This window comes from Sphaerodactylus townsendi, linkage group LG09, assembly GCF_021028975.2.
Source record: "Sphaerodactylus townsendi isolate TG3544 linkage group LG09, MPM_Stown_v2.3, whole genome shotgun sequence".
Classification (NCBI taxonomy): Eukaryota; Metazoa; Chordata; class Lepidosauria; order Squamata; family Sphaerodactylidae; genus Sphaerodactylus; species Sphaerodactylus townsendi.
Genome location: NC_059433.1, coordinates 55,380,475 through 55,399,862, shown reverse-complemented (window position 1 = coordinate 55,399,862; position 19,388 = coordinate 55,380,475). Strand labels below are relative to the sequence as shown.

The window sequence follows — 19,388 nt, the reverse complement described above, 5'->3', positions numbered from 1 at the left end:
TGATTGTTATTTTCAGTGATGCAATTTTTGTGCAGAACATATGAGACCACAGAGTTACTCTACTGTCTGACATAAGAAAAGGCAACAGAAAGATGAAATAAGTGCATTCAAGTAGGAATTCCAAGAGTGGAGGTTGGATTTAGAACAAATAACAAAGGCTCAATGAAAGTACTGAGGATTGCTGGGAATGATGAGATTAAGGTTAGTTTAAGATAAGCAAGACAACAATTTCATATTTATCTTCAGTTCCATCTGGGTAGTTCATATTCACACTATTTCTCTTTGTGATGTTTCTCAAAGCGCTCCCAAAGAGCTCTTGCTATGCTTCCTGGTATTTTCTGATGTTTGTCCCGTAAGGCTTCCATGGCCATTTTTGTCTGTTGGGAGAGGGGGAAAAACATATGGCTCAGTTTCCATACACATAGGACAGACTCATAAAGTCCCTAGAACTTGTCCAGTCCTTGCCAAAAAATCCCCTGTACCTTTTTCTTCACATGCACATGCGGCAGTAACTACTGTTCAGAGGTGTAGCTGGGGAAAATGGAGCCCGGTGCCAAATCTGAGTTTTGCACCCTCCCCTCCCCCCATATTTTCAGCCATTCTCCCCCACAATGACCAAAGAATGATTGTTTGCACCAGGTTATCTCAAAGTCACCATAACACTATAGAATATGCCCCCACTCACAAATCTGAACACAGCAATGAGCCATGCCACACATCAGAAATAAATTTTTGAAAACATTTTCAGAGTGCTTTCAAAATGTTTAACATTGTTATAACACCTTAAAGTGTTTTAAGTGTCATATGACTTAAAATGCTTTCAAAATGTTTTATCACTGCTGTGAAAGTGTCCATTGTGTTTTGACAAGATGCTACACTAGATGAACTACTGGTCTAATCCTGGAGGGCTGTTCTTATGTTTGTCACTGACTTCTTTTTTTAAATAAAAAGTCAGCTGAAATATTTTGTAAATTACCTGAAAATAGACTCACTGTCACTTTTTCTTCCATGAGGGATCCATACTACCTTTTCCCACACCTATACCTATACTATGCAGAATCTACCATACAACGTTGCCATTTTCTACTGGTGAACTGATCTCTGTGCTTGGAAATCATTTGTAATTCCAGGAGATCTCCAGCCACCACCTGGAGGTTGGAACAACATATGCACTCCTTAGCTATCTATTATGTCTCTGAAATTCATTCTACTCTCTATAGTGAAAAACCACATTATGAACTTACTTTGAGACACACAGTATTGTAAAATTATATGCCAAAAGCTATATCAAAAACAAAATAGGCACAGGCAAATAGCAAGGAGGAAGACTGGAAGGCATAAAGATAGATCTTTTTCAAATAGAATCAAGTATGCAACACTTACATCACATATATGTACCTGCATAATTGTTTTAACTAAACGGCTTATGCAACTCCATTTAATAGCATAATATTTTAAAAAACTACTAATTAAAACTTTGCAGGTTCAATTGTTCAAGTTTCATTCCCACTCCCAGCCCTTTCACCAATTTTCAAGCCCCACCCCCCTCTCTTGTGAGGCAGAAGCCTCCAGAAAACTGAAAGAAGAAGGAGGTCTTCTTTTCTTTTAAAACCTATCTCCACAATGTTCAGAACTTAGGGCATGAAGCCATGATCTCATCCCCGTTACTGTAGCCATTTTTCTTAAGGGCGGAAGCTATTTAAGGTTTTATTTGACTATTACTGTAGCTAGTATTGTTAAAGGCAAAAGCTATTGGCTGCAGAAAAGAGACTTAAGTTAGGGACCATCTGCCAATTCCTATCTTGTTCCACAAGAGTTCAATGTGGAAAAGATACATACTCCTCTTCCCTGCTGATGACACAGAGAGGTGCATGGGCAAGGAGGGGGAGGGGACCGCAGGAGTTGGGAGGGGGCGCAGTGGGGCAGGGCGGGGGCAACTTTCTTCCCCCAAGCACGTGACCAGTGCAACGCACATCGCCCGCCCCACTGGTAGCACTGCCTCTGCTACTGTTCCATCTGTGCTTCTGTGATGTGTCAGTGGTCGATTCCACACTTGCGTTATCGACCTAAGTTCGAGCTGCATTCGACCTAAGTGCTCCGCACAACCACTGGGATTGACGTGGTTTTGTACCAGCTTCGCCCCGTGTAACCGTCAAATTTCTGACTCTAGTTGGGAACTACTACTTTTTCAGGGAACCACACTCGAACTCAGCTCGATTACAGTAAAGTGCGGAATCTCTGGTGCCAGGAGTCCCCCATTCAGCCAATTACAGCTGAGTGTTTCAGGCATGCGTACAGCTGGAGAACCGCCATGGCAAAAATTGCGCCTAATTTTTTCCCTTCTTCTTTCTTGTGTTCGAAGCGATGGCTGGTCGCACAAACGGCGCACAATTTCCACGTACCAATGTAAGCGGCCAATCAAAAAACGCCACCTTCGTCCCTCCATTCCTGTGGCAGTTTTTTTATAACGTGTGTGGGGATGGACGGAACATGGCCGAAGAACAGTAGCCAATTGGAACGGAGCGGCAAAGAGGCACAGGATGATCCCACCCTCCGAGCTGGGATCAAGCTGGTTGCAGTGGGGAACAACAATGGCTTCGACCTAGGTTAGTACCCTTCTCAGAGAACTGGGTCGAACCTATTTTACTCGTGTGCGGAATCGCCCAGTGAAACTTTCAAAGTCTCAGGAACCTTGCTAGACCTTCAACAACTGTCTGTTCTGGGCTAAGACAATTATAAGATAGGATATTGACTAGATGGGGTCTTGACTAACTGAGTTGCTGGTGTGCTCTGGTCAGTGGTACTTTTACAAAGTATACAGATTATACAAAACAAATTATACAAAAAGATGTAGAAGAAAAAATTGAGTGTTCTCATTAACCTTCAGGAGGTACAAGATGTTTAAAACAACTTTAAAACAAGATGTTTAAAACCACGTGTGAACCAGAATGTATATTAGAGCATACCAGAGCTGCATGTGCATGTAAAATGCACGTGTTTCCTCCTGCTCAGACAAGATGGCAAATATTTGTATTGCAGTTGGTGGCCTCCCCATATATTTGGATATAACTTCTGAAATGGGCCATTTTCCAACTATATCCGCTATTCTTCCCATACCGTTTTCCAATACATCCCACATTCATGCAAGGTTCAAAGTGGCTTACAAAATAATTTTTAAAAATTAAAATACACACATATAAATCACAATTCTAATAGAAAGGTCATCTAAACATATTAAGGACATACTGGGCACCACAGTATCTTTTTAGTAAAGTGTCTTATTGTTGGTGCTGTAACTTACAAGACCCATCTCTTAGACATACTATTTGGGTCTGTCCAGTTATTCATTTTTTAAGGGGAGGAACTAATCACTGATATAAATTTTGTATCAGAATATTCATTGATCTTAAATAATGCTTGTGTGCTTTTAAATTATCATGTGTCTGCTGGAGACTAACAAAAATAGACAAATGCCTTTACTGTTGATAAAAAAAACTTATATATTGACAGTAGAAAGTTAAGTGGCCACCTGCACTTATCCAGTGGATTCAGGATCTTATAGCCTCATTAACACAGAGATGACCACTGGGCATGGGACATGTTTTAGATATTTGGAAATTTTTTATAACTGCTTACATGCCACCATTACTGTTACACTGGGTTATATTTTTCTTTCTTTCTTAAGGTAATTAAAATTAATTTCATTTTAAAAATCTAAACATAGCACTATCCTTGCAAAATGAGATCTGAGCATTGAGCACACCTGCCGTCTACTGGCGCTGACATTTTATTAAGCTTTTGTTCAGCTGACCTCAAGGACTAATGTCTGTATATTGGGCATTATGACATCCAAGCCTCAGAGCCTGCTCAACAGTCTGAACAAACTGTATGTGTGGTGAAGATTATCTCTTGTCTTTTGGATATTTGCCACCTGTCCATCTTGGACACAGTTACCTGGACTGGTCCTTCTGACTTCTGGGTGTCATTCATACTGTAAACTCTTGCCTGTTCTGGTTCCTTCTACTTGTCTCTAGCCCTAATGGACTGACAACTCGCTTTTCCTAAACATTCAAACCTAAATGGCATAAAAGCAAATGTGCATGACACATTTATTCCTGTACAAAATTACCAATATAAAGCAGTGTAAAATGTAAGAAAACAGGAAATTGAATGGTTGCATTAGCTTTGACAAGGCATTCGATGGTTGCATTAGACTTTAGTGTAGAAATACTTACTTTTTCAACCAGTTCTTCAACAGTTATATTTGGATCATACGGAATGGGCTCTCCAATATGGGTTCGAAGTTTAACTGGAATGGGCCCATATGTTGGAAAGAATATATATCGTACCTTTTCATAAAGCCATCTCATTGGCCCTGTAATGTGAAATCGAGATAAGATTGAAATCACATTGATACAGTGAAAATACAATCATTAAAAATAAAAAGTAGGTCAAAAGCCTTGAAATAAAATATTAGTAAGGAGCCAACAGAAATACTGTAGGCATCTGATAGTTTGCTTCTTTCATTTCCAGCTGAATAATTAACATTTAGAAATGGAGAAACAAGAAGAGCAAGCTACCAGATGTATATCTGAGTAAGAAAAGTCTTAATCACTTTAAGTAGATTAATATGTTTTAATCATGCCTTTATTAGAGTGTCAAAGTAATTTTAGGAAAAACCATGTTTAGATTCCTAATCTTCCATGCAGGTTTGTTGGATGACATTGGGTCAGTCTTTTTCCATCTAATTTATCATACAAGGTCATTTGTGAGGATAAAATAAAATGAAGAAGAACCACATTCAGAGCTAGTTTGAGTCCCCAGCAAGAAGAAAAGGAGGGTATAAATATCTAAATAGATAAACGTAGATCTTCACTGTAATATATTGAACCAGGTCAAGCCAGTCATTCTTTACAAACTTATATCTGAAAACTATAGCATAATACTTCAACTAAATATCAGTGGGTAAAATGTCTTGCAAAGGTTAGCTTACAATTGCCCATATAATAATAACCCAAAAGAGTTATGGTAAAATAGAGACACATCTCCAGATTTTTGAGAACCTCAGGTGTTTATTTCAAGTTGCTGAAAGGTCTGCATACGTGTAACAGGAAATTCTGCTGGTATAGTCTAACAGAACATCTCTATGCAAAACTGATCTTTATTACTACATGCAGGGCTGCCAGTTTCCTGCTGGGGGTGGGTGATCCCCTGCCCCCAGCTCTGGTTTCTCACTGCTGCTGTTGTGTCTGGTCAGAGAAGAATAATGGAATAAAAAAGATGCTGGCAACAGTGTCATGTCAGTCCCAGGGAAAATCCAAAAGTGACATCAACCCTCTGTCAAAATCACTGGAAATTCTATGTATTTCCCTGGGAGTGACATTGCAACCTCACAAATAGAATCTCCCCATGTGCTCTCCCTCCCCCCCCCCCCCACCACCACCACCAAAAGACTTTTACCAGTTGCCAGCTAGTCTTGGCAACCTTATAACATTTTTTTGTGTGAAAACGTATCAACAATTTATGTGTGCATGAACTGCAGCCTAAATAACACATTATTGAGTATATATGACATATAACTTACATATATTTCCGTATACTATGTATCCTTCCCGGATGTTTTGTGTAAACATAGGTATGATTGGCTAAAAAAATGAAATAAATAAAATTATGAAGATTTATTTGTACTTAACATTGTGAAATATGATGTTGTCATTTCAGGAAAAAAGTCCTTAATAGGAAATAATGCAAAGAAACCAGGGGGTTAGGCTCACTGCTGAAGATACAACATGAAATCCTCTCATTTGCTTTTGGTCTTGGAAACTAAGAGGCAGGTGATAACAATTCTCTGAAGTACAGATTTGTCCCAGGGATTTTCTGTTGCTGATCCCTTCCCCTGAACAATTGCCAGGGGATGTAGCTACAGAAAATGCTGCTGGGGCAAGCTTGACTGCTTATAATTTAACTATTAGCCATCCATACACCAAGATCCTGTTCTTACACACTACTAATCAGTAGTGTATCCTCCATCTAGAGAGAAGAGGGGGGGGGGGAGAAACAAAGGAGCGTGTGTCCCTGCCCCCAGTTGCCTCTCAGGCCCATTCCACACATGCAGAATAATGCACTTTCAATCCACTTTCACAATTGTTTGCAAGTGGATTTTGCTATTCCGCACAGTAAAATCCAGCTGCAGAGTGTATTTAAAGTGGATTGAAAGTGCATTATTCTGTGTGCATGGAAGGAGCCCTAGTCACAGCACTGCTGTCCTAGAAGTAAATTAAGCTTAATTTCAAAGCAACCCCAGGAGTGGAGGCCACTGTGCTGCCAGGCAACATGCCCAGGGACCCCCCCCCCCCGTTTGCCACACCCTCAACACACCCTTGACAATCACTGAACCTATTGTAAACCTGAACTCCCAATGTCAGCAGTGTTTTGAAACTGGTGTTACTTCTGGGCCTGTAATACTACTTAATTGTGCAATTCTTAATCTTGTCTCAAACCACTGTAGCTTTAAATCAAGACACTTTGGACTTTGAAGCAAGGAGAGAACAACTAATTCCAAATTATTTTAGAACTCTTTGTAGTCTTCTATTTAACTGGACAACATGTTTTTGAAAAAAATATCTTCAAATACATATGTATTGTCAAAGACTTTCATGGCCGGATTCAATTGATTGTTGTGGGTTTTCAGGGCTGTGTGGCCATGGTCTGATAGGTCTTGTTCCTAACTTTTCCCCTGCATCTGTGGCTGGCATCTTCAGAGGTGTATCACAGAGAGAAATCTGTTACACACTGTGTCTAGTGAGAAGAGAATGTTTAGTGGGGTATATATTGTCCATGTCCCAGGGAGGGGAGCCAATCAGTAAGTGTTTGGGTGGAACTTGTTATGCAAAGGTGTGGTTGAGTGCATTGTATTGCGGGTGGGGTTATCAGTCCATTTACATTTGTAGTCGCATTTGCTTTCCCTGCAGCAGCAGCAGTATGGGTGAATGCAAATCGCATGACCTTGGCCTTTAATTGTGGTGTTTTTAAGTCCTGGTAGCCAAGCTCAGAGTCTCTTTTTCTTGTTGAAGTTGTCTTGGTGTTTGTGAATTTCAATGGTCTCCATGTGCAGTCTGATATAGTAACCTTATGAATTGTCAGGAATTTTAGTGTTTTCAAATAAACTGTTATATCCAGTTTTGTTTAGGACATGTTCTGCTACTGCAGATTTTTCAGGACGGTTAAGCCGATAGTGTCTTTTGTGCTTCTTAATACGAGTCTGAATACATACTTTATTGAAATATTGCAACATTATTTAGACAAACAGGAAGGGAGGCTCAGTCTTGTCGTAAGTCATTAAAATGCAACTCCTGTAAGTAGGACCTGTCTAGGATTTCACCATAAGTCATAATCAGTGTTGTACTGACTACTGCTGCTTTTCAGGTTGGCCACTAGGACATTAAATCCTGTTGAGATCCCTTCCTCCACCCCCAAATATCCAGGCATTTCCCCACACAGTGTTGGCAACACTCACCCAGGCTATCAACAACTCAACTGTTAATACTTCTTAGGAGGACTATCAAAGACAGTAACACTCTGGGATAGCACATGGCATTCTCACAATAGCCCCCTAAGGTAGCACAGGGTATTCTCCATTTTTACACATTAAAAATAAGTGTTTCCATATTTGTTGCTGAATTTTAGCACACAGCACAGCATTGCATGTGAGTAACCCCTTTCATCATGGAGCTATAAGGGAAAAGTGACATCACAGTGATGTATGTCTAGCAATATATTGATATTTTAGTGTCGTTTAAAAAAAGAAAAGAAAAAGAAACCAATAATCTTTTTTAAGAGGGGGGATATTTTGACTATGGCGGTTCAATAGCCAACAAATGGGCTGGGGGCGGGTGGGAGTGGGCAGGACAAAGAAAAGTAACGAACATTACACACAAGGAAAAAGCCAACCCAATAGAGGTTTCCAAAAAAAGGTGGGAGTAAAAATGGCCACCAAAAAACCAGGAAGAATCCCAGGGGAAAAAAACAAAAAAGAAGTAAATACTAAAGGCAGAGAAACATATGTGTGGGAATCAGGGGATACTAAAGCAGTCTGGGGCCAGAACTGACAAAGAAAACCCATGCAGAAAAGCGCATAATGTACCATGTCATGTACTACTTCAGGCTGGAGCCCTGCTGGACTGTTTATGATCAGGAGACTAACAAATCTGCTGAATCTTATGCACCTCAGCCTGACTGTGGATCAACCAAGGAATGCTGATGTGACCCTACCACAGGTGGAGCCAAGAAATCCCTGCATTTATTTGCCTCAGATGACCCAGTCAATGTCACAAACTATGGTGGAATCCATAGTTAATTGTGTGATACTCATGCGAAACATCAAGGTTTCAGCAAGAACTCCCCACTGCTTAACCGCTGAACTTGGATTCATCCCGGTTCTGGCGCTCCCTCTCCCCCTTATCACATGTTTTTTAAGAACCTGCATGGAAATGCACCTTTTAAAAAAACATGCGCTGAAGCCAGATTGGTAGGGAGGTTCAGGGGATGAATGTAGATTTATTTTCCCACCGTAGGGAGTGACGCGGAGCCTTCCAGACAATCAGAGCACAGCAGGTTGTGCGCGATGCGTGCACAGCCTTTTTTTGTTTCATGCCGGTGGCAGCTACATTGAAACGTGAGTACAAGGAGCAGAAGAGCGAACGTATACACATGCGGCATGTGTAAACTGAGATTAGCCTTCTGTGCCAACTGTAAACTGTGTAAACTGTGTAAACCGAGATTGGCCTTATGTGCCAATGCGGCTGTGCAGAGAAAGATTTAGAATGGCAAAACCATGCAGTCATGAATGGTGAAACCAGTCACAAAGCTGTGGGTGGGAAAAAAGACAAGGGCGGAGTATGGTTCCCGCCACAACACAATAGCCAATCAGAAGAAAACAGCATAGGCGGGGAGATTGTATGTATGCATCTAAGTACTTACATAACAACGTAGCTTCGTGCCAAGAAAAGTTTTTTTTTTAAGTTCCCACCCCAACACAACACAACAGCCAATCAAAACGAGGAAGAACAGACCCACCTAGCAGATCGTGTGTTCGTGGGGAGTTTAACATTGTTTGAATCTGTGATAAACATTGAGGTGTTCACTAGAAACATGCTGCAGCGGGAAGGGAGAAACTGCGATGAAAAGATGCTGTTTCCTTTGAAACCTGATTGCATCTGGCTTTAATTTCTCAGTGGGGAAATAGCCTATGATTGCCCTGCAATTCTTTAAAGTCCCTGCAATTGTTACTCAACATGCAGACCTACGGCCCTACTAGACTACTAGAAAAGTCAAGTTTTACTATGTCAAGTGGATGAGATGAGGAGCTGTGTACCTGGGTATCACGAAATCAAGCCAGGGAGATGCTTGATTCTACAAAACCTGGCTTATTTTTGAAAAATAAAAATATTTTGAAAATAAAATCAGAAAATAAAACATTCAATACAGACATTTCTCAGCTGAACGGCACCGTTCCTTCAGGCTTTTCTCAGCCCCCTTTGATCTTGAATGCTCACCCGAGCACAGCCTGGATCAGAATTCCCAAACCTTTGTTCCCTACTTCTCAGGAAAACTTCCTTCCTGCCATGTGGTCATTTAGCCTTTGATGTTTGGGTACCACCTTTTGGTCCTGCATCTGGACATCAAAGAGCTTGTCAGGCTAGTGTGACTTTTCCTAACACTGAAGTGCAGTAACTTCATCACACTGGGCCTGCATCTTTCGCTGTCATTACCATTGCAACTGTAAAAATAGAAAAACTGGAAAGTGGCAAAATATGCCTGGCCACATTGTACTCATTGCAGCTTCCCATGTAGTCATGTGTGTCCTAAAGTGGGTTTAAAAATCACAATACCCCTCTGAACCCATTCACAGATACACAGTTTGGAATTAACAGTGTTTCACCAAAAAGCTTTTTTTTTTTAGACTTCCATAAATTTATGTTTGATATGGATAGTAGGTCACTCTAAAATATCTTTTTAGATTGTATAATGATTAGGGGAAAATTAGGATTAATTTGATTTAGATTTTCATGTTTAAGTACAAATTGAAATAGATTGCTTCTGATCAGGTAAATTAGACCAAATCTAGTTCACATGATATGTAATATGTAATGATATCTAGCCAGTTTACAATATAAAAAGGGACAAAGTGATAGTTATGGAGTAATCACTCACCACTTTTGCATCTATGGCTACTCGAGCAAACCCTTTACGGTTCTTCCAGATAATTTTGTAAGTGTTATCTCCATAGTTTTGCTCTCGAAGTCCACCTGGTGCAATAGATACTATATGACCTTTCTTTAGCATTTCAACACATTCTTCCCTTGTCTTACACACACCACAGACCCTTTGGAACAATTCTGAACCTGCAAACATGGGATCCAGAGAAAAATGGCAAATTGTGCATTAATTAGATCTCTTTTTTAAAAGAAAGATTTGTGAAATAGGTAGAATGCATGTCATGCACACATTTCCCCCATAAGTTTTAATGAGGAAAGTACCAATATGAGCATGATACCATTTTCTTCTCTGTTTGTTCCCCACTTCTCTGCTCACCCACCTCACCCCACCATCCCCACCCTACCATCTTGAGTTGTGGAAGGTAAATGACTCCAGTTGGCCAAGAAAGGTCTTGGACATGGAACTGGCACAAAAAGTTTGGTTTAAGCCCCAACCTCCCACTGAATGTTAGTCTGACCTCTTCAAATGTCCTTATCCTTTCAATAATGTTAAACAATGTTTTCCACTTGGACATTTCTTTTACAAATATAATCATTTTTGCTTCATTTGTGGTTTCTGATAGCACCATCTGAACTTACTCTGGTTGGATGTTTCAGAAAAATGAACCTATCACAGAGGAGCATGGGAAGTCTTATTTTTTTTATGAAGGGATTTGGTTTTCGCCTTTGATCAGGGATGTTTTCTAATATGTATCCCGGCCTTTGGGACCATATGTATTATTATTCTTCTGTCTTGACACATTGTTTTCTTTCCTATTATGTATTTTTAACAACACATTAAATCTACCTTAGAGCAGCAATTCCTTAGCTCCTACCCATATATATCCCTTTTTCTAATTTGGTTTTGACAGCAGCCAGTAGGGAAGGAGGGAAGGCAGAGTACAATAAAGAGAAAGCATTTCATGGCAGTATAAGAGCAAACTTTTAATATTTATGAAAAGACTATGGGAGTTTATATTTCCCCATAATTTGTCAAAGTATTAAAAGTATTCCCCCCTCCACCCTTTACATTAATTTTCCTCAGTGGTAACAAACAAGGAACAGAAGTCAGAACTTATTTATTCATTTAGTTTATTTATATCCCCCCCTTTCTTCCTACAAAGACTTATGGGAGGTACCCCACTTACCCCTGTATCCCCCTCCCCTCAGTACTTATTCTTCTCTTCCTCCATATTCTCAACTTTCCCTGCTTCCCGTTCTCCTTTCCACCAATCACCCTTTAGTGGTAGCTATGAGATTCCTCCTCTTTTCTTGGTTGGTTTGCTATTTCACTGAGGCTCATTCCGCACATGCAAAATAATGCACTTTCAAACTGCTTTCAGTGCTCTTTGAAGCTGTGCGGAATAGCAAAATCCACTTGCAAACAATTGTGAAAGTGGTTTGAAAACGCATTATTTTGCGTGTGCAGAAGGGGCCTGAGAGTTCCCATACTTTTCAATTGTTGCTGAATTCTGCAGCTTCATCTTGAGCAGCTTGTTGAAACAACTACAGAAAAAAGAAATCTGCCTTCTTATTTTGCTATGTCAGATGTGTGTCATATGCACCCAATGATAGCTTGTTTGCACTTATGTTACTTATCTTGTGTTTAATTATGGCTAATGAGATATCTAGAAAAAGCTAAATGACCATATGTACTTTCATGACAAGCAAAATATTTTTCTCTGATTGGGTGTTTCAGAAGACAAATATGTGAGATGTCAGGGTGAGATTTTTCAGTAACATCCCCCTCCCCATAATCCCTAAAAGCAGTGAGAAAAAAGCTGAACCTTATTCTTTTCAGTATATATAACTTGATATAATATGATTGAGCAACACTAGGAACTTTGGTAAATTTTAGCATTCACCTTCACAGTGATTATAGAATTAACGTTTTCACACCTTTTTTCTATTTTGCTTAATAAAAAGTATCTCTTCTGTTCTCAATAAAAGATAAAAGTTTATACATGTATTTAGACCGGTTTGTCGATTAATAGTCGAACTGAACCTTATTCCCCACCCTGTTACACTATCAGAGTTAAAGGTTGCATGTTATCTTGTACTCTAAAAATAAATTTCGCTGCTTTGCATGGATACTATTAAGCATTAAGCATTTGCAGTAGTGAACCCTGACTCATAATTTTGTTCATCTTTAAGGTACTGGCAGACTCCTGTTTAATTCTGCTACAATAATCAAATGTGTTTGCCCCTCTGGAATTTCAAAAAAGAAAGGAAGTTTTTCTCTGGAAGTAAGATCAGTAAATCTGTTTGCAATTATCATTTAAAATATGCTTAACTAAAGATTTAGAACATTTTCTCACATGGTAAATTTTCAAGAGAATGATCTATCACCGTGGCACAGAATCTTCTTTTGATGATGTAGAATTTGTAAAAAAAAAAGGCATAGTCTATAGGCATGCCTCCATGGTAATAGATCACAAGTCCTGGGCCCTCTGGTAGATTTTCAGTTCCACAGAGCTCATAACCTGTCAGTGATACAACATTTTTCTTCACAATCAAAACCTTTATTGACATTCAAAACAAGGATAAAATAATTTTATTATACACACACACATACATATACACACACATATAAATCAGCATTGTACCTAACTAGACAGTGGCAGCTGCACAGAATCTGGCAAACTGTCTGGCGTTTCAGACTCCAGATCTGTCCAAGAAGGTATACCAATATAAATGAGCTGAAAATTAGATCCCAAAAATGGCAGTGCTGAATGCAGGGCTTGGCTGAGCTGATCCCAGCATTCAGTTCAGTAAGCTTTGGAGGTGGCCGGGAAAAGCTGAATGCAGGGATTGATTGAGCCAACCTCTGTAGTCAGCTGTGCTGCTTCCCCCACCACTTCTACAGTCCAAGAAGGAAATTGATGGAGATTTCCCAACTCCTTCCATTAGTGGAAAAATTTGTCTGGATCCAACAGACTCCATTGAAGGGTGGGAGAATATAATTATGCTAAGGGGCCTCTTCATTCCATGACTCAGGCCTAACCCAATCTCCAAGTGGTACGGTTCTTTGTGGCTGAAGGGCCTGCTCTTTACACCTAACCTAGACTAAGGCTCATTCTGCACATGCAGAATAATGTGCTTTCAAACTGCTTTCAGTGCTCTTTGAAGCTGTGCGGAATGGCAAAATTCACTTGCAAACAGTTGTGAAAGTGGTTTGAAAACGCATTATTTTGCATGTGTGGAAGGGGCCTAAGGTTGCTAACCTCACAAATTATCTCCAAATGACATAGATCAGTTCCCCGAATAAAAATGGCTGTGTTGGAAGTGGCCGGTATAGTACTATTCCCCAGTGAGGTCCTTTCCCTTTCTAAACCAGGCCAGTCTACTCCTTGCTGTGGTGTTCTTCCCAGAAGGAAAGAACTGAAGCTTACCAGGTTCCACCACCAAATCTAGAGGAATTCCCATCCAGGAGTTGGCAATCTGGCAGATGGCATTTGTCAATTAAAAACATGATCATAAGCTCTTGTCATGGAATTCTTAACAGCCAAACTAGATAACAGAATAAAGGAAGTGCTTACCGTGCAACACTTTCCCCAGAAAAGTCATAATAGATGCCAGCAAATATCTCGGCCTGTCCCATTCTTTTCTAGAAACATCTTCTGGCAGGTTATACAGTTTTTTATAAATGGCATAGAAAGAGAAATTAAAATAGAATAGGACTCCTGCAAAATGGTTGCCATTATAGAATATGAATACAGTTACTAACAACAGCAAAATAAATGTCCCACAGTCTTGACAGCCTTCCAAAGTATGAATCAGGCAAGCTGTAAATTCCTGTCCAAAAGTACAGTTTGTGATTTGTATCATCTTTGGGGTAAATGGTATGTATGCACTTCACTTCTGTCCTAGAAAAAGAGAAAATATACTATCAATAGACAGCATGAACTAGGCAATTGCCAGTTTGGAACACAGTTTTTCTGTCAGAAAAGGGAGGGAAGCAAGATCTCTATGGCTATTCCTTCCTGACCTATGTGTGGGGCCAGGCCAGACTACTCCTTGATGCGTTGTTCTTTGCTGGGAGAAAGAACTGAAGCTACATGTGTTGATATTCAAGCCATCTACAAATATCCCAGCATGCTATAAAATGACTAAAAACCCCTAGGGCAGGAGATTGCAGAAAGGTGCTGATTTGGTTCCCTGTGATTCACTGAATCCCATGGAACTTTAACTTGAAATCCAATTACATTTACAAAAAGTTCACATTTCTGAAAATTAGTTGCACAGGTGTGTGGTTTCCCAAGCAAAATCACAACTGCAGAGCATGGAGCAGGAGCTTAAGACCTCTTTCTCACAGGCGTTGCAACTTATGAACTGGCTGTGATCAGAAATATTTCAAGTAGGTCAAAAGGTGTTTCTCACTCTAGACACAGAAAGCACTTAGGCAGATTTATCCTTCAGTTCATCAATAATCCTAATTTTATACCATATAAGTGAATAGGCATAGTGGAGAAAAGTAAAATCCCATTATTCTGACAGAGCAGGTACGGCTGCCATTCATTGCAAGGAGTGACTTAGTTAAAAACCAACAAGATTAGGAACCAAGAAGAAAATAAAATAAATCATATAATCAACATGCTGCAAAATGCACATAATCTTTAAGTTATACATACACTAAAGTTAGTAGAAATTGAATGAAAGAACAACCATGTAGAGTCATTGTTCATGCATGATTGAAGTATGAATTTTAGTTGGTTATAAAACACAGACACTGATGGTTCTCTTCCTGAACTTTTAAAGGAGGTCTTCATTGGCTTTGGAGTAGTTTCCCTGGGACTTTCATCCAGAGGTGTAGCAAGTGGGGAAAGCATCCGGTGCACTGGTGTATCCTCTGCCCCACCCTGCTCCGTCCTGCCCAGAACGCCCCTGCCATGCCCTCGTCACACTCCCAGAGGGACGCATGCCCGGTGCATTATGCCCCCACGTCCCCTTGGAGCTACACCTCTGCTTTCACCTGAATAGAATGGAAACCAAACAAATAAAATAACTATATTAGCAAAAACAAATAACACTACTAAATTACACAATAAACAAAAAAAATTCTGCGTACATATCTTAGAGGCAGTGGGATCTACAGCTACCCTGACTATGTGGTTTGCAAACCTTTCCTTTAGCAACTGTTGATAGAAGTAATATGGCCTTGTGTTCATGAAAAGATCAGGCAGCCATAAAGCCCATGATGTTTTAATTACTGAAATGGATCCTCTGTTGCTTTTCTGCAAACAATGGTATTGTCCACCAGCATAGGAAGCCTTTGACCAATGCAAGCTGGCAGAATAGACTGTTGCACTGACAGAAAGCTTCTTGTACTGAAGTAAAGGTCAGCAAACATTTCTTTAATGAAAGCTACCTCTAATTACCCTGACCTTGATGGCCTGATTTTTTCAGATCTCAGAGGCTAAGTCAACGTTGACAAGTATTTGGGGGGAAACCTCCAAGAAATAACAGGGTTAGTATGTAGAATCAGGCGATGGCAAACCACATCTGAACAACTCTTGCCTTGAAACCTCCACCAGGGATTGTCATAAAGTCACATATGGCTTGATGGCAAAAAATTATGAAATATATTTTGAGCTGCTTCCTCCCCCATAAATTTCTATGTTGCATCCCAAGGCATCTCAATCGCAAGCCCTGGGATACCAGGGTGGTGTAGTGGTGCAGAGCAGCAGGGGTGGAGTGCTCATGGGGGCATGATCACTCATATGTCTCCAGGTGCAAGCCAGTTGGTCACATGGGGGACAGAGAATCGCCCCCCCCACTCCTTGGCCCCGTCCCACCAGGCTGCTCCTTTGGTTGGTGGAGCCTCTGCCGGCCAAAGGAGCAGCCTGATTGTCTGCCACTGGGCGCCCCTCAGCAGGCTCTTGCCAGCTAAGGTAAGTGGAGCATGGGATGGGGGCACAGGGCATGGGGGACATGGGGGCTGGTGCCCAGAGCAGGTGTTGCCCCGGGTTCCATTTCTCCCCCTATACTGCTGCAGAGCAGCGTACTCTAATCTGGAGAACCAGATTTGTTTGTTTCCCTGCTGCTACACTTGAAGTCAGCTCGGTGACCTTGGGCTAGTCACAGTTCTCTTAGAACTCTCTCAGCCCCACGAACTTCCCAAGGTGTCAGGCTGTGGGGAGAGGAAGGGAAGCTTTGAGACTCCTTACAGAAGAGAAAGGCGGGGTATAAATCCAAACTCTTTTTCTTCAAAGGAGAATTTGGGATAAATTTCCTTCTTTATATCTCAAGAACTTGTGTTTGGAAGCTCTTGGGATATAAATCAGTATGTTTTCAATTGACAAGAATGGAAGGAAGAATGTTTTCCTTTCCATCCCCATTGCTTGTTGTAAAGGCTTCAGAATTTCTAGAAATTGAATTAGCATTGACTCAATATTATTTCTTCCACCATCAGTTGCTACTGCTGTCTTCCACACAGAGGTTACAGAGTAAATATGCACAATGCTAAAATCCTTCTGTAGGGAGTCAGTGTGGTTTAGCAGTTAAGACAGGTAGGACTTTAAGCAGGAGAACCAAGTTCAATTCCACATTCCTCCATATGAAGCCTGATCAATAATGTTGGGTCAGTCACAGTTGTCTCAGATCTGCCCACTCAGAGGATGGCCATTACATTCTGAATGTCTCTTGCCTTGAAAACTTTATGGGGTCACCATAAATTGGCTGTGACTTGGTAGTACACACACTCTGTGACAATCTTTCTTAAAAGTTCCACCTTCCTCCTGGGCTCTGAACTAAACCTTGTGATTTAGGCTGTTTTTGGAAATCCAAGTGATTGTCTGCCAATCAGAGCCCATGGAATTCCACTGAATGGGAGCGGGTGAGCCAGCCTCTGTTTAAGTGGGGTGAAGGGTTTTTTCCCCCTTTGCATGGGGATTGTGGGGCCCTGGAAAGGAATGTCAGCTTATCCAGGTCTTTATTTGACTTTTAGTTAGGGTTTGAGGGATAAGCTTAGGGAAGAAAGCTTATTTTAGCCCAGTGATTCCCAAAGTGGGCGCCCCCGCCCCCTGGTGGATACTGCAGAGATCCAGGGGGGGCGGTGATGGCCACAGGTAGAAACATTAATACATATATCTTTCTGTTTAATTGCTATTAAAAAAATTTAAAAATTAATTTCCAGGGGGCGCTAAGTAATATTTTTTTCTGGAAAGGGGGTGGTAGGCCAAATAAGCTTGGGAACCACTTTTAGCCTGACAAATAAGCATCCTGTTAAGGGTCCATCATTCCTAACTGGAGTGTACAGGTTCTGTGGAAAGGTGCTCTGTGTGGGGAAAGAGCTGCCTTGAACCTCTTGAGAAAATCTGAATGGGGAAGGGGAAATCTCACTTCAGGATTTATTCATTTGGGAGCCAGTTTTACTACATATATTGATGTTATTTTCATGTAACAGTTTGCTTTATTTTCTGTTAATAAACCACTGTGGTTAATCTCCATCTGTGACTTGTCTGCCTAGTCCAATATTTGGGAGAAAATGATTTCTATTTACCTCACAAACAATTACAATTTGTCTAACATGTTTCCAGGTAAAAGACCTACAGGGAACACATATTTTACATGAAACCAATTCTTTATTGAAAGTTTATGTTATTGTGGACTGTTTGAATATTTTTTTTAATTATTGTATACTTACATCTTAGTCACAGAGTTTGGGGAGGCTTACAGCATACAAAAACATTCTATAAATAGAGATCATACACAATTTTGAAGTACAGTTGTAATATAGCATCCTAGCTTAGGCATCAGAATGAAACATGAACATTTGGCACTGGACAACTAATATTTCACACTGCTTTGAAAAACAAGTGGCACTTCTAACAGGTAGTAGAAAAGTGGTCTCAACTATCCTTAATAGCACATCTGGAGAAAACTCCATCTTATATGTCCTATGGAATCTAGAAAGGTCCTGTAGGGCCAAGATGCCAATGAAATAGGTCATATCCCCAGGCGCATGCCATTTAATCACGTGAGGGACGACGGGCTCCAGCTGGATCTTTGCAAAACCGGTCTTTGTGGGAACCACATGGTTAGGATGTAGAATCAGGCAATGGCCTTGAAACCTCCAACAGGGATTGTCATAAAGTCAAATATGACTTGACAGTAAAAAAAGGTTATAATTATGAAAGATATTTTGATCCACCTGCCATGAGCACTCACATGTCTCCAGGCACAAGCCAGCTAGTCACATGGCCATGAGCACTCACATGCCCCCACACCCCTTGGCCCCGCCCCACCAGAATGCTCCTTCTGCCCCCACTCGATTTACCTTTGCAGGAGTTGGCCTGCAGGGAGGCTGGTGGGTGGCAGGTAGCTTTGGTGGGTGCCACAGCTGCAGGCCAGCTCCTGCTCGAGATCTGGCCTCCCTGTCAATAGGGAGACTGTGGAGGCAGGAGTTGGCTTCAGGTGCATGCCAGAGATGTGAGCAGCTCAGCAGCTCAGGCAGGCACCTGAGGCTAGCTCCTGATCTCTGCTGACTGGGAGGTTGGCCCTGAGGCAGGAGCTGGCCCGCCACAACAGTGCTCCCCCGAGCTGCCTGCCCCCCCCCACCTCCCTGTATGTTGGCTCCTAGAAAGGTAAGTGGGGGCAGGCAGGGGCGGGGGGGAAGGCACCCAGAGCAAGTGTTGTCCCCAGGGGGAGGGATGGACATTCTTTAATACAAAATGCAGCTGTCTTAGAGCCTCCCCCTTCACCTCATAGCCATCAAACACTTCAATTTGGATATACTGGCATATAATAAGCAAGGAGAAAAGAGAGAACATAGCTACATTCGACCATTAATATTATGGCCAAATATCCATTAATTTGTTTATTAAAATTTCTCCCTCCTTTCCTTTAAGGAGCTCAGTGTAGAACTCTTAGTTCATACTGCTCTGTATTATCCTTACAACAATCTTATTAGTTAGTTATGTTCAAGCTCTACAGTCTACAGGGTTGTAGGGGGAGTACCTTCTTTCTAAAGGGGTTTTTCTGTCTGGAATATTCTAATCTTAAACTTTTTTTTCTAGAGCAGTCTGTCTCTCTCTTTCTCTCTCTCAGCAGATGAAACAGCTATGCAAAGTTCTGAAAACCTCCCAAGATATCTCACCTAAAATATTCTGTGATTGAAATAGGGATGCCCCT

The 19,388-nt window shown here is 41.0% G+C and overlaps 1 protein-coding gene across 1 annotated transcript; it reads right to left on the bottom strand.

Annotated features, from left to right (window-relative positions):
- Positions 1-245: 245 nt before the first annotated feature.
- LOC125439442 (transmembrane protein 68-like) lies at positions 246-14,084 on the bottom strand. The gene is made up of 6 exons (XM_048508546.1): positions 13,796-14,084; positions 12,575-12,739; positions 10,213-10,403; positions 5,585-5,645; positions 4,236-4,375; positions 246-377 (listed from the first exon to the last, which is right to left on the bottom strand). The coding sequence occupies exons 1-6, from the start codon at positions 14,082-14,084 to the stop codon at positions 273-275; spliced, it is 951 nt and encodes a 316-aa protein (XP_048364503.1). The 3' UTR covers positions 246-272.
- Positions 14,085-19,388: the final 5,304 nt, after the last annotated feature.

Bases quoted from the DNA above. Each gene is read 5' to 3' on its own strand.
- LOC125439442 (XM_048508546.1), bottom strand. From the start codon at position 14,084: ATGATACAAATCACAAACTGTACTTTTGGACAGGAATTTACAGCTTGC. The intron at 12,740-13,795 runs GTAAGCACTTCC...TATCACTGACAG, and splicing joins TCTGGGGAAAGTGTTGCACG to GTTATGAGCTCTGTGGAACT. The intron at 10,404-12,574 runs GTGAGAAAATGT...CCATGTTTGCAG, and splicing joins TTCTCTTGAAAATTTACCAT to GTTCAGAATTGTTCCAAAGG.